The 16,060-nt window shown below is 45.7% G+C and overlaps 1 protein-coding gene across 3 annotated transcripts in view; it reads left to right on the top strand.

Moving 5' to 3' along the window:
• LOC144153942 (sodium-coupled monocarboxylate transporter 1-like) overlaps positions 1–16,060 on the top strand; it is an 85,431-nt gene that overhangs the window by 17,329 nt on the left and 52,042 nt on the right. For all 3 annotated transcript variants that reach the window (XM_077685716.1, XM_077685718.1, XM_077685717.1), the window contains exons 3-5: positions 11,188–11,253; positions 13,923–13,974; positions 14,512–14,579. In XM_077685716.1, coding sequence (XP_077541842.1) covers positions 11,188–11,253; positions 13,923–13,974; positions 14,512–14,579 — 186 coding nt within the window. The remainder of the gene's footprint in view (positions 1–11,187; positions 11,254–13,922; positions 13,975–14,511; positions 14,580–16,060) is intronic.

The following is a 16,060-nucleotide window of genomic DNA, read 5'->3' as shown; positions in this document are numbered from 1 at the left end:
CACGTGCGTGGTTTTATATTTTTTTTTCTTTCAGCGCACACTTCCTGCTTCAGTGTTCACGCTGAGCAAGGAAAATGTATAGAGCTGTTATTTGTTTGCTGGTGTATGCTCCTGCAGCTGCAGTGCTCGCATGACCGCCAGCTCATACTGTGGTACAGAAAAGAAGGTAAAATGTGCCATGAATCGCACGCATGCGTAGCACATGTCGCGCCGTTAAGGCTAACACACAAAAATATCTATTCTGGTGTTAAACGTTTGTGTAAATAGGCATTTGCGACCGGGCCCAAAAAGGAATGAGCATGGCATGAAAACTAACTAATCCGCAATATGGAGATGGCTTGTAAAGGTTCTTGTTAGTTTTTCCCAGTGTGTCGAACCGGAACCAAACTGAATCGAAAACCTGAACGGAACCAATATTTTTTCCCGAACTCAACCCTACACGAACCTTTATTTTTTAGCACGCTCAACCCGAACCGGAACTGAACTGAAAAAATGCATAACGGTTGCCGGTTCACGAAAAAACGGTTCGACGATCCTTTTCACGTACCATCATCTTAATGATCACCAAAGGAATTTAGATCCCTTTAAATAAACCACAACATTATCGACGCCACTTCTGTTCGTCGTCGCAACTCGAGAAAGGAAATACGCACCAATATTGAAATCATATGTTGCTGCTTGCCGCTTGCAGAATATCCTGCTGCGTGCAGGCGATTGGGATTTGCTTTGGAGGTACGTGCTTGGCGCTTCCAGGTACAGGTATACCTGCGACTATACAAGCATTGAACAACACAAAACGAAGCTGCTTTTTCAAAACCCACTACTCATGCGGCTGCTGCACTGCCCCAGAAGCTGAAGGCCAACCAAGACTGTGGGGGAAGTTTCTGACACACGCTACTTTTTTGTTACACTCCGGATATGAGTCGTGCGCCAATGCGAATTAACCGTGAGTGGGGTGTTTCTTTGTTTTACATTTTTATTTTGATACAGTACAGAAAACAGTGCGCGCGAAGTGCTTCGTCTTGTTCATTTTTCCTATTCCACGCTGTAGGCACTGTACAGCAAAGACTAATAAAGTCTCTACTAGCCCCATTAAACATCAATATTCTCTCGATTCCTTCTGTTGAACACCGAAATGCGGTGGTGGAGATTGGTTTTGATAATACTTTCCTCTCCAATTCCAAATATTTGCCAGAGAAGGCAATATCTGGTCTTCTAATCATCAATTTAGAGAAGTTTCCCAACCGCGTGGTTGTGGCCACATGTGCGTCTGTTTTCGAAAGAAAGGCTGGTATGCGTATCTTTTCACCTGCACTTGACTGGGCATTTTCTTTCTGGCTACCCAATTTCACAACAATATTCTTGGCAGACTTTTTGCCAATTGCCCTTGCTATTAGAAAACTCAATGAACATCATTCGAAAGTGCTTATTGTGACGCACTCCTTTCAGTCTGCTCCACCCTATCTGCTCCAAGCTTTACCCCTCTTCGCCGAACGCTCTCGATGCCCGTAAGTACCACCCTATGTACAAGAAATCCGCCTGCTCTGGGTTCCAGGGCACAGGGGTATCCACCTTAATGCAACCGCTGATTATCTGGCAGGTCTGGCATTGAATGGACTGCTGGTTGAGGTTGTGCCCCCATCGCCCAAGTTGTTGCATACCGGTTTCGCAGGTATAGCTCGCTGGACAGCTTGCCCCCAGACAGTATCTCTGGCTGCCCCGAAATTGTGCACCTCCGGTATTCGTGGAAGAGTAACCTTGTGCAGTCGCAATTGTGCGAGGTCACAACGACTAGCTTTCACTGCCTAGGGCAAAATTTAAATTTCTACCTTCACCGCGCACGCACAGCGCCTTCGGCCATATGCGAGTTTTGTCAAGAGGAGGGGAGAATTGAACATTTCCTGCTGTCTTTCCGGCGGTTCTCCTCTCTCCGAAATCGATTCCTGGAGGTTCCCCTCCGGCGCCTGGGTCTTTTCTTGTCTGGTTTGAATTTTGAGGCATCGGGTTTAGGTTTCCGCCACGGGGATGTTTGTCGCGCCCTTCACGCTTTTATTTCACAATCAGGTCGCCTACCCTGTCAAATCGCATCTCGTACTTTCTTTTTCTGGTACGTGTAGTATCGGTTTTTGCTTCAGTACGTTATAGTTTTTTTATTGGGTTCTCAAAATTGTTAACATCACGTCGCTCACATTTTCTACAGCTCTGTTTTACCCTTAGTCTGAATTCTTAACCATTTTACCAAATCTGACTGGGCCGATCCCCCAGAGTGGGTACGCGCCATTGATTTTTTTTGGTACCAACCAACCAACCAACCAAAGTATGTACGGTGTTTTACTCAGCAGCAATCGCCGTCATCCCTTTCGTCATCGTCTTCCGACGGCACAGCGCCGTAGGGCAAATCTTCTTGCAACGCGCCCTCGCCTCGGTAGGCCTCCACTGCCTCGTCGGCTCGTCCAGTGGCCGCCTCCACGTGTGCATTTGTGAAGGAATGGTGTCATTGCCTAACGCGTGAGCGAGAAATGGCCAAACAGCTACTCTCCTGTTGCTCTCTCCTGCCCTTTCCCGCTCCGCACCCTGTCTGCGTTCTGTCATGTCCATCGGGCAGCGCCGCTTCTCGGAAACTATGCAAAATAGTTTACAGCTTGTTTAGCGTTCCCCAGGCGGCGCTTCTACGCCTTCTTGTTTTTCACCATGCCTGTCTGTCTTGGTATGTCGCTGATGAAACCGCCTTTGCCACGGACGCAAAATCACTTGTGCTGCCGCAGGCTGACGCCGGCTTTGCGCGCTTACCTACTTGCATCACGGGCCCCGAGATTGTTAGAGTGGGGCGTCCCCCCTCTGTCCCCTCCGCATTCCGGCCTTGTTTCGGAACCGCTTTTCGCATCCCGCATCGGTACGCAGTTTTAAACTCGAGGAATGCACTGTAGAAGTGCCCGGACAGCGTGGCTCGGCCGTCAGCTGCTTATTCTTTTGTTTCCTATAATCTTCTGAAATTTACAAGCCCGTTATATTTTTGGAAAGTAATGGTAGAAGTGAGCGCCTGAACAAAAACTGTGCTCACAATTTTTTTGTTCCTTGACAGAGAAATATCAATAAACTAGTGGCTGTAAAATCTGAAAATATCGTTGTTCTGTTCGTTGTTTGTCTACCCGACAATGAGTACGTTCTTGCACTATTTCAGCTCCGCCTCCATCAGTAATCTTTCGAAAAATGCGGCAAGTATGAAGCGAGCGACACGTTGAACGAAATCCCCAGTGCGCCCCAGAACTACTGCGCCGTCGCGGCTAAGATGTGAGCGAAACAGCTTTTGAAACTGAACAGGCAAGCTGACAGGCACACGACGTAGAAGTTGGTCGAGCGTTCGCGACTCCCGAGCAGTGACGTAAGGCTGGGTGTCCACCGGCGCGCGCCACATAGCGTATGTGTTCCTGAACTATGCGTCCCTACCCTTCCCATTGAGAAGCGCACGACGATTTAGCAATGTTTGTGCAGGCGCAGTGGGATTGCCAAATTTATATTCGTCTTTGGCGTGGAGGATGTGGCTCGCCGGTCGCTACACTCATCTGGCGTAAGCCCGCGTGCAAGACTGGACGACGCCGCGCAGTCGCAGCGAGGCACGCGCACACGTGCGCTCCGATTTTCTTTTGCTAAAGCCATTCCGGTAAGCTCATACCGGGCGCCTCAGGCCGGGGGCATCGAGCGGTCGCTGCGAGGCACGCCCTCACGTGCGCTGGTGGTTTTCAGTCTCCTCTGGGCTGATTTGTGTCGGCGTTAACAGCTCTACTCTTAGAAGAAAATGGCGCCTTACGAAAAGGATGATGACGATGTCGATAAAAGGGCCACTGGACACGAAACACTACGTGTTTGCTGTATCTTTTGCGGTGGCGGTTGGAGTGTCTACTACAGCGGCAGCTGCTAGATGGGGTTGCAGATAGAATTACATTAGACTAAAAGGCAAGGACAAAATTTTCCGCTCAGCGAGCAAAGATACCTGCCCTCGGTACAGCTAAAACCAACACCTGGCGACTCAACCACAACCGCTACTATTCTATCAAAGCCAAGCTTTCTACGTCTCACTGATGGCGTATGACACGTCAAAAACGCACGGCAGAAAAGCCAACTTTCTCCGACGATGAGGATGATCATGGGTGAAGTCAGTGAAAAAGAAATTCCCCCGCACCTCCCCGAGGGGGATTGTGAGGATGCAGAAATGCATTGGGTGCACCGATGAGTGTGATGCGATTAACGGCGAAGAGAGAGGCGAGAGTGTGAGCGTAACCATTTATTTTTTTCTTTTCCCACACCCGTCATTTCCGCTTCGTTATAGAGAAGCGTCTTCGAGACAGCGTTGAGCGCAACCGCCAACTGCAGAGGATCGTTCACGTCAAAGTCGTCGGGAATCGTTTAGAACTCACCGTCAGCATCATCGACGTCGTCTTCCTGCGGTTCCTCTCGTTCACCGCCGTCATCGAAGTGATCGAGCCGACTCCAATCGACCCGAACGTTGATGGCGCGATACAGCGGGGTGTGTTCCAGGTGCTTGAGCCAAGCCAGGATGTTGCCGCGCTTCACCAACCCGCGCTCGTACGTTGCCAGACTCATCAGCCTCAGCTTGATGTGAACGTCTTCGGGTACGATGCCAGGAAGGCACCGCACAACCTTCGATACGTCGATGGGCACGTTCACCGCCTGTCCCTTGATTCCAAACTGCCCGTTGCCTCGAGTCAGCCGCCTGATGCTCATGAAGGGGAGTCGAGGCGCGATGAGCCGCTCTTCGACCGGGTTCAGATCGGGAAGATGCGCCGGCCGAGGAGGATAACGGTAGCCAAAACTCACGCAGCCCTCCTCTTCGCAGCTTTGTCTTCTTCTCCTTCTTCTTCTTCAGCGGTTCCCCTACGGGAAGATGACGATGGTGGTTGAACGCGAAGCTATCTCGTGATGGATTGTTTGGTTGGCCAATCCCTAGGGGCATCATGCCACTATCATCATCAGACGCGCTGCGGACGCCGGCCAAGGGACGCACGACAACCCCCGACTATAATGCATTTCTGCATAAAAATGCTTGTCACCACCATAATCGAACCACGGTATTTTGCGTCATGAAGTTGATGTCAACCCTATAGACCTTATGCAAAGTGCCGCCATCTACCGGAAGAAAAACGAAACGAGCGCAAGACGCCATGTTGGGGGATGGCGGTCGCGGAATTTCTTGGTACGGAGCGTGTGAGGGCTTTCTCGGCTTGGCGATCCTTTTTATTTCATATTTAAGCGCAGCATAATGATCGACAAGTGGTCTGTGGACCTTTCTCTGTTCCCTACATTTCCGAGCGACGTCGTAAATACGCATTATGCATCGAAAAAGCAGGCAGAAAGGCACCGGCAGGGAAGCTTTTGGGGGCTGTCGCATTTCTTTTTTTCTTTTTTGACTTTGAGAACAGTGTTGGTGTTCACATCTTGGGGGTTTCTCAAAAAGTCATTCCTGAAACGGCTCGAGCTAATGCGGGCCGTCCTGACGTTGAAATTGGGAGGGGGGGGAGGAGGAGGGCAACTCCGCAATATAGCTATACGTTAAGAGGAAATCTACAAAAGAAAAAAAATGCACCTAATAAAATAAATTACATACCCGGAAACATTTTTTAATCAGCGGAGCTGTTTAGCTTGGCGTACGTAGTGTGTAGAGCGTAACGCGTTTGGCGTGTAACGCGTTAAACTTTGCCAATAAATTGCCAATGAATAATTAAATTACTAATAAATTGGCGAGCGCATGCCTCGCGGCGACCGCCGAGCGTCCCCATCACGTGCAGAGGCTTTAGTAAAAAAAAAAAAAAGAAACTGCGGGAACCTTGAGGAGCGAGGAAATTCCGAGTGCTCGTGGTGGCGTGCCTCGCGGCGACCATTGAGCGTCCTCTGCTCGCGCCTGGACAACAATACTGGGTGCACACTACCACTTAGAAAATTCCGCTCGAAAAATTTGATCTTTGGAAAATAGGCTGCGGTCGAACAGCATGCGACAAGCGGTAAATGACCGATACACGGGTTACTACGTACGTAACTTGCGCTACTCATGGCGCTACGTGAAGGTTGCAACTCTCGCGGATCCCTTATTTCCTGTAACGTTTGGCAAACGAAAGAATGCGTAGTACTTCCATAAAAGCCTACCGAACGTCCAGAATAAAAAGAAAACACGGGCGCGCAAATCACGAACGGCTGACGTAAAACTCATCCCACACGATAAAGTACGAGCTGACCGATGCAGTGCGCCTTAACTACCAGCAGGCAGGAGTGCTCGGCGGCAAATACAGGGCTAGAAAATAGCTAACTTTGGCACCTTTTTTGTCCTGCACATATTCGTTTCGTGACTATGCATGCGATCCAGCTATAATATTACTGCGCGAAGGGAAGTCGACACCCGCAAGCGACTTCAAGTAGGGCTCGAATCATGCTTCCGTTGAGAAATAAAAAAAAGATGTGTAAGCTCTGTCTGTTGTCGTCCTCGTATCGTCTTTGTGCACAGCAAGCTACACGGCAGTATTTAAGCATCTTGGATAACGATAAATGCCGACGTGTGCGTCCTAACCCCGGGCTATCATGTATACTGCGGTATCCGGAGATCCGGAAATCCCCCAACATGGCGGCAGCGCACGCGATCACCTCAAGAGTGCGCCAGTTTTTGCATAAGGTCCATTGCGCATAGCCAAAACAGTTTAAATTTGGAGAAAGGTGAATGGATGTTCAGAATTAGCCGGAAAAATCACGTCCCTTCCTTTTAACTACGACGATAGTTTAACACGAATCTTCGCGCAAAAAAAAAATGGCGGAGGGTCAAAGTACGAGCCGTTCCGATGAAAAGTGCAAACTGTGTGCCAGTCAAAGGCAAAGCCTGACCATGGAGTCGGACTTGCAACCGTCAGCGAATCGAAGTGCGTACTCAAAAGAAAGGAATCCCTCTTGAGAAAGCTTCTCGTACAACCATGCCCGTCATTAGACGGAGGTGCTGCTTGATTTTTATCTCTTGTGATCGTTTTTTGCGCCAGAAGCTGATGTATTAACTACTGAACTAGATTTAGAAATAGAGGGCGCATAACATGACGGAAATTGTAACGTTTACGCTTTTACTCACTTAAATAGTCTCAAGTGTCCCTCCGAATCTTCGTGGGTTTTTAGGCTTATGATTGTCATTGAATTTTAGTTTTCGTAACATACTTGTGGTTTTTCTGATAATTTACTACACTTTCACAAAATGGCTCCTACAGGTGAACCAGACGCCCACAACGTCTTTTTCACACAGGCAGCCGTTATAGGCCAGGGTTTCTTGTTGTCATTACCGAAGCGCACTGCAAAAAATCCTACTTTAAATAACTTGAGGCTACATCCGACGATGAACAATGAGAAGAAGAAGAAGAAGAAGAAGAAGAAGGAGGGGGAGGAGGAAGAGGACAAAAGACAAAGATTGCAGAGGAGGAGAGGAAGGTGCAGGAGAAGAAGAAGAAGAACAACAACAACAACAACAACAAGAAGAAGAACAAGAAGAAGAAGATTTTCGTTCCGGATCCATCCATCCATCCAGATTCTTCCCGTGTTTGGGATCGTATGGTTTTGGTCCCTCGCGTCATGAAGCCGACGTCTTTCTATTTGGTCATAACTGCATTCTTTTCGCTCAGCATTTCTTTTACGTTGGTGGCGCGGACATCGGCATTCTGTATATAAATGTGTATAGTTCTCTTGGTTTTTTTTATTTTATTTTTTTGCTATATTCCACTGCTGTAAGGACCGCTGCTGTCTCAATGTACTTAATAATCTAACCCCTTGTGGTTCCTTAGGGCAAGTATTGTACCTTTTGTATACTCCAATGCCTGGAGTAGCCAGCTCCTGTTTGGGTTGGAGCTAAACTCTCCAATAAATAATTATTTCTCTCTCTCTCTCAAACAACACCACATACTAGACTTTTAGCTAATTCTTTCTTCGAAGTTCCCATCACCTCCATCTAACGACGACGAAGGGTCAGGGGATGCGCAAAGCTTTCTCGTTAGGGTTTCGTTTGAGTTTGGACTTTGACTGCAGGTGGTTTGCGCTTTGAACGTTGAAGCCTTGACTTTGTTTCCAGCGGCTTTGACTTTGCACTTCGCCTTTTGACTTGCTCACCTAAAAAAGCTCCGTGTTTCAGCAATTATGGTCGTTAGGCGAGGAAGTTTGTATTATTTGAGTTCTTTGCGTAGAAATGTGTACACCGTGTCTTCAAACCTTTTCTGCGTCTGTACTTCTGAACGCTCCAATAAGAGCCATAGTCCTCTTTGACAAGGACAGCGCGTATTTTGGAAGGTTATGACCTATTGACAACGCTGATCCAGACGGACAACACACTTCCTGCTGTGGGCACACGTACAGGAGGTTTCTAGCAATTCTCAGGACAAGCTTTAGTACTCTAGTTTCAGGATGTAGCGAGCGTAATTTTATTTGTTTATAGTGTCTTGTCTTTTCGGACAACCGTCGCAATAATGCGACGGTTGTCCGAAAAGACAATAGAGCTGACAATTCGGCTGAGGTACCGTCGTGATTTATTTAAAGTGGAAGGAGAAATAGGTGTTGTGGCAATCACTAGAGACTCAGGCGACCTTGCCCAACCAGGCACACCACGATGTTGGGGTGAGGTACCGTCAAGAAAACACAATGCGTAATCTCCAATCTGTGAGCCAATATCCAAGCTTTACACGCATACTCTTGAAACTTTGGCCACTTTGACTGTGCAGGGAAATTTTGTGCGGCCTCAACTATATCATCTACAGCTGATAAACATAAGAACAACAAACATTCTGAAGTTCAAAATATGTTTATTTGAGCAGTTTATGAAGCTATACGTAACGCTCAAAAATTGGCCGCTTTAAATTAAAGTGTAAATCTAAAACACATCATGTACAGAGGCCAAAATTTTAGGCAAAATGCCTATATTTCTGGAGTTTGAATCAAGCCTATTTAACATTTAAGCACAAACTAAGGAAAAGGGAGCATTTCAGGAAATTGTTTACTGTGCATATAAGTGCCTATTTTGACTACAACGACCTATATAAAGTTTTTAGCGCCTCGATATGTATTTTGTTGTATTAGATATGCCTTTTTTGGTTTTTCGAGTAGATGGTCTGCAAGGACTGTCCTCGCTTTAGAAGCCCGCAAAGGGGTGTTTGCCGCACGCGATTTGCAAGATCAGTCCGCGAGCCGTGCCAAACAAGCTGAGAAACGCAAACCGTGCACGAGCCACCACCACCTCGACTTCGCCACATAGCACGAGCCACCAGAGGCCCGTACGCGGGGACACCGCAGCCAACCTCACCGGCGTCACACCTGTCCACACGTACTGCTATGTTCCATGTCCCTCTGGCGCGCTTTGCCCGCTTAGAAACGGCGAAAACTTTTGCACATGCGCCCTATCAATAGCTAACGCGATAGACAAAAAATGAAGAAAATGAACGTGATACAGCTACGCACACGTCAGCAAAGGTCAAACGCCTACGGGGCGAAAACCACGTGCAAGCCTGACACACCAAAGTTTAAGTTGACGCCGCGAACGCGCGCAAATTCATCCGCCAATCACGGAAACTCAACAGGATGGCAAGATGGAACACGTGAAGGACAAATGGAACAACGTGAAGCGGAGCTTTTACAAATAACCATTGCGGCACTTTTGAAGTATTCTAGTTGTGCCCACCCGCTGTTATTTGCCGTGCTGCGTAACATTCAATGGCATTTGGAAGCCGACCAATAAGGGAATTGATTGCAAAGAATGTTGCGTGCTGTCTAATATTGATAATCGGTTTATAGTGCATAGTTCCCGGTAGGTGTTATTCTCGCAGCTTCCCCAGTCATCTTCTTCTGCAGAATAGAATGGCTCAGTAATTTGTACAGAAGTATTGCACTTCCCTATACAATGTATGGAATTAATCGGTGCTGTGAAGAGCTAAGGATGACGTTCTGCTCTGTAAACGAATCAATACCTACAGTTAAGGTCCTTTTTTGGTCTCCAGATGCATCTTGAAGCAACAGTTACCGATTTCGTCTCTTCCACCAGAACCCATCTTTGCCCCTTTAAAAAATGAGCTCATTAAGGGCGCAAAACTACAACAAATGCTTTCTCCGGTGGTAATACAGAAGCGTCACAGCTGACATTATTTACACCAACCACACTTAGCCGTACTTGGCCCATTTGTGCGCCTATTTCATGCTCTTAGCAGATAGCACATCGCAGCTGAGAGCTTGGCCGCCACTCTAAGAATGCTGAGCTAACTTTGAAGGTAGAGGACATATCTGCCACCATCCCCAAGGGACCGGTTGCTGATAGTCAATCCTATCTGAAAATCTGCCATTCTGTCAGACATAAATCTCCCAGATTCTATGTGCTTAAAGAACTGTCGAAGGCTCTGAGCACCAAACATTCTGATATTCCAGATGCAGTCAGGTCAGGGAGCGTCGCGAAGTACAGGCACGCTCCCCCAACTGCAATGAACGTTCAGTTTTGTTTTTTTCTCGCAATCATCTACCGAATAAAGTGCAACTTCTACCGTAAATTATTGAGATGGGCTTTTAAGCTTCCCTTTTGTTGTCTCATTACCCTGCATTTCAAGTACATCTGGGAAAAGAGCAACTCTTGTGTGGCTAATTTTTACAAAGGCAATAAAATTACTTTCCCACAGCACAAGACTTGTCCGCTGTTCTTGCTGCAAGTCAAAAATTTGTCGTAAAGTCTTGTGCTGAAGTAAATAATAATTGAGCCAACATTAGTTTTTTTGGTGCCCATAATGCCTAAAGTGCCCTTTTCAGTGCCTATTATAGGCGCCTGAAACCTTGATTTTTAGTTCCTTAAGTTTGGGTCTCTTATCATGTGTATTAATACTTTCATGGGGTGTCGCCTACAAGTGCAGCCACAAAGCAAACTGCCAGCACATTAAGACACTGTGTGCTGCTAACGTGGGCTGTTGATCGCGTGCTAATAAACCTGTGCTGTTGATCGCAACTTGAGCATGCGTATTACCCATTGCACGGTTTAGCAGCCACCAGCATAAGGTGCTCGCAGGCCTACCAAATCTAACAAAATAGAGTTTTCAATAAGCGATGTATGAAACTAGTTCAATATGCTGCTTACACGTGAGATTTGTTTTAATGAATTCTTGTCTTTCTGTTTCCCCTTCAAATTGACAGTACCTTCGTGTCCGCTTCAACACTGCTATTTCTTTAACAGCTTGTGCCGTCTACATTTTCCTAACCGTAAGTAAATATTGAAGGCAACACTTTCTTCTTTTAAAGTCGTTTTAGTTATTCCAAAAATATTTTTAACGGGGGGGGGGCGAGTTTATTTCGTAAAAAACAGTACACACTAGTTGATATACAGACGAGGGTCCCAGAGTAAACAGACGGCAAGGGGACCATCAAATATGAATGCACAAACATATTCGTAAAAGCACCAAATGGACGTGAGAGCTCATCATATAATCAAAGCAGTATAAAAGAGAAGTGAACTAAATCTATAATGTACATACACTCAAAAAGTGCACTCAAATAAGTAAGTAAAAAGTAAAAGTAAACCTCTCTTATTCTAGTTTTCCAAAAATTTAAGTTCTAAGAATATGAAAAAAAGATAGCGATTTTAAAACTTGAAATTATATCCCAGTACAAATTATATAATCACATGAAGGGATCCTTCGTTCACTTTTAGTGGATATCTGCGAAATAGTGGCTACTGCACATAATGATGGTTTAAACGATTTGTACCTTACCTCTTAGATGGTGATGAGCCACGTCGCTACATTTCTCATGAACAGCAAATGCTTAGATTTAACAAAAACATTATCAGCCGTAGAAAAATAAGTAAATGTTATACTGATTTATTATCAGGGATTTGGTCTGGCTGGACAATTTGTGTGGGTTACCGTAGAATGATTAATGCCAGGAACAAGTTGCTCTGCATTACTAAACTTCGCCCCGAACACTCGCATTTCCCCTGTATGTAGACAATGAAGAATGCACAAACAATATCCACATAACAAATTTATGATGGAATCCCTCTTCAAGGCTTTCACATGCTGTTCTATAGGGGCTAAAATGTACAGTAAGGACAATTTGATCATGTTTGAGGGGGGTGGTTTTGCAGGATGATGATCTAAAAAACAGAAATATTATGTTAGGGGCCGTAAGCATGTCCCATGTTTGAGCATAACCAAATGACAGTTGAGTTCTCAGAGGTAGTCTAGAGGTCTGCAACGAATAAATGAAATAAATAATATTACAACCCTAAGTTGTTATTTGTTATATATTAGTAATTGATAGTAATGATTACTAAGGTGGTACTAGGGAAATTAGCCTCGATTGAAGTCAGGTTTGATGAATAAAGCGGAGCCAGAGTGCAATAAGATGGGTTAAGATGGCAATAAGGTGATTATGAAATAACTTGAATAAGATAAATTAAGAATAATTAGCACATATTATGGTGAACAAACAGCCTGTGTGCGTATTTTTACCATACACGTGGTAAAAGATACGTATGCGGGGAAGAAAAATCAGTCACTCGCAAATGCAGCTATGCTGTAAAGAATGAATATATAGTGAGCTAATACAGAAAAAAGAGAGATGCTCTGCTTATGTAATTGTTTCTTGTTTCGTTTACTAATATTCCACCGTAATGTTTCCTCTCGCGCTACCCTCTGTAAGGTCTTGCAACTGGCTGGTCTTGAAGTCTCGGCGAACACCCGCATCCGTGGCAGTATGGCCAATCATAAGTAGGTGTTTCGAGCGTAGTTGGAACGTAATACACGATACAACACTAGTGTGATACGTAGCGCTTCGTGTTGTTTTTGGCACAACTGGCACCTTGGCTGAGCACACTCAGTTTGTTCGCTGCAGAAAATACCACCCGCACCTTCTATCCCCATTCTCAGCATGTGGGAAACTTCATGTACACATAGAGAATGACGGCTGCTTTGGACGGCCTTTTCTTTCGTATACCCTCGGTGCTGCCTATATGGAGTTCCCTGAGTAACGCTTCAAGCAAGTCATTGAGCAAGGTGATAGTTAACCTGTCAACACACAACATACCTCCGTACTTTTGCGGCGCATTCAGAGCACATTGTACTGCGCACGTAACATCGTCTCGGGAGAAAATGGATTCACCGAGCTTCGGTCGCTGCAGAGTAAACGTGATACTAATTGAACACTGTACCCGGCCTTACCAAATCTCTTTGCCACTGTTCGTTGCAGAGAATGGGCTTTTAAATAAACCTAGTTAAAGTTGTCTGGAAAAAAGATCAGTGTATACAGATGGGATGTAGTTTTTTTCGTCAGCTCGCAGCATGTACCAAAACTCCACATCAGAGGCACTAAGCACTAGAATCTCGTATTTGGGTATTTATTATTAACTTATTCAGTACCCTCTGCAGGCTAGCTTATGGGCCAAGGAAGGAGGTACGCGACATTGAGATGTCCATAAAATACTCCTCAGCAAGTTTCTGCAACTGTCAAGCTACGCGACATTGTTAAAGATTCGAGGCAATTTCTTTTTGAAAATATCTGCTCATAAGTGCACTCTTTGAAGTCCGCGCAAAATGACATGCATGTTCTTGTTCAAGATTGATAGAACCCAGTTTAGTGCATTTACTTAACCAAGATGAGTCCAAAATATTTTGCCGGGTAAATGAAGGTCATTTTCTTGATGAGGAAAAAATTCAATGCTCGGAAGTATTTCAAAACGCGGTGTACAGCCGAAACCCTTCCACGGCATCACTGGCTGACGCTTTCTTTCAGCTGTCACTCAGAGTGGCGGGAAGCATGCTCAACATATTTCCATCTTAAAAGTCCGTCAGGACAGGCGCCCGATGCATACTTTGTAAACTTGAATCCCAATTGCCCGTTGTTAATATTTAGAATTTCTTTATTTCTTACAGCAAAGCGTCGGGGCCATCTCTATTTTTGCAGCATCGCTTACACTCTTCACAGGTATGACACAAAGACAGTTTCTTTGCTATAGCTAGTATTTTCAAAGCCCAAAGTGAGTAACTGAATACTTGAAATGGTGATGGTATGCGGGAAGTGAGGCAAATATCTGCAATAATGTGTCAACTGCTGCAGCGTTGGCACAGCATTGGCGTTGGCTCGAAAACCTGATAAGATGAAAGACGGTATAGGGAGACAAAAAAGTGGCAGATGTAGAAAGGGTGTTGCATGTGAAGGGCCCAACGTAATAGAGCTGACTGATGCTATTAGTTACGCTTTTCGTGAACTTCCCACAATGAGTGGAGACCAACCACAAAAATGTGTGATAACCTACAAAGGTGGCCAGATGAATGGCCACTACGTTCGACATACCTCAAAGTAACAGATAAAGCTTTTGTGGCTGATACGTGCAGGTTGCTACTTTCTGTTTCATTTCGCCGTCAACAGTGTTGTGTTACTCAAAATATTTGCGTAATATTCAATGAAAAGTTGAAATACAATTTTAAACTCCAATTCTTCACTCTTATCCAACCCCTGCAGTGTTCAAAGCGCCTGTTTTCTGGTGCAACGTGTGCATCGGATTATGTGGAACCTTCTACACAGCACTGGTGAGCGTATTAGGATTACATGGTAGCATCTTTCGGAAAAGCAGTACAAAAACTTAAAAACTTTCTTTTTTCCAGTTATTCGTAGTGTTCAAGACTTTTAACTTTCAAGTTATTTATAATGCTTCCAACATTCGTTCTGCTTTCTCTGCATTTTGTTTTTCTGTATTTTGTTATCCTTTTGTCTTTTTGTCGCGGGTGAGCTTTGCAACAATGAAACTAATTTTGGAAGATGCTGACCTTAGCGTGGTTTTAAAGCTTTAACGATGTGAATGCGGCCCTAAATTTGCTTCGTTAACGAAAGCTTTTTTTACAACACTCAACGTAGTAGTAAATATCAACATCCGCCACACTGACTAACGGAAACGTTCTTCTACTGGAAACAGCGCTACTAGTTGCTCAGCGCCATTTCAGCACGACGTTCTCAGCGCCCACTTAAAAAGCAATTTTGTGAGGCTGAGCAACAAGTCAACTTGCCCCAGTGTCCAAAGGGAGGCACATCTATATGAGCCCAATTCTTAGAGTGTAAATCCCGGCTTAATGGCGGTCTTCAAAATGTAAGTCCCTAATAGATTCGCTGCGCTATGCGATAAATCCTGAAAAATGACAGCCTAGGTCTGAGTTCAGCTGCTCGTATAAAAGTGAACAGTGTCCACGCATGACACGTAGCAAAGACGCAACTACCCACGAGACCCTGGGTGCGTCAATATCCTTCACTAACAGGAATGCACGCGACTAATCATTCATATTCAGAGCGGAAACCACTCATCCCGTCGAAGACTCTCCGAAACTTAACGACGAGGTATGGCGACACCAAAGATGCCCCACTGCATAACAGCGACACATTTACCCAACCGTCTAGCAACCCCCCACCCCCTGCGTTGATCACAAGAAACTATCACGGCCAGAGCACTCGACGTCGTGGGGGCAATATGTGCGTTTAGCACTCAATACACTCAACCCAATGTCAAATTAAAGGGACACTACCTACCTACCTACCTATCTACCTACCTACTTACCAGCCTACCCCTTGATTAACCAGGTTATCAAGGCAGCTCTTACTGACGCGGGTACTCATCAAATGGACAGCGGGCGTCGTCGCTGGAACTCAGCAGTGTTCACTGACACTAACCAGGCCTGAACGTGTGTTCAGAACTTCTTCAGAGCACCAACAACCCGTTCTGCACTGTCAGAAGGGTGTTTGGAGGAGCGCCGCCCGTACCGCCCTGCCTCACTATTGATTGCTGTGCCTTTCCATGTGGCAATGGCGGTCCATGATATCTAAAGTAGGGGAAAAGCAAAGGATGGGGCGTGTCGGGAAAATTTTCATGTCGATCGCGAATGTGCGTAACAGGCCCAGCGACCGAAAGCAAAGAAATGTATATAAAGAGAGCGAAGGAATAAATCTGCTTTCGTGATTAGACAGGGTGACGTTGCCATGGAGATGCCGTTGGAGCGCCTCTCGGAAAATGTCTCTGCCGACG

The sequence above is a fragment of the Haemaphysalis longicornis genome, unplaced genomic scaffold (assembly GCF_048455015.1).
Source record: "Haemaphysalis longicornis isolate Haplotype H1 unplaced genomic scaffold, Haemaphysalis longicornis Haplotype H1 scaffold_9, whole genome shotgun sequence".
NCBI classification, from domain to species: Eukaryota; Metazoa; Arthropoda; class Arachnida; order Ixodida; family Ixodidae; genus Haemaphysalis; species Haemaphysalis longicornis.
The sequence above is the reverse complement of the archived record's forward strand: the minus strand, read 5'-3'. Positions and strand labels throughout refer to the sequence as shown.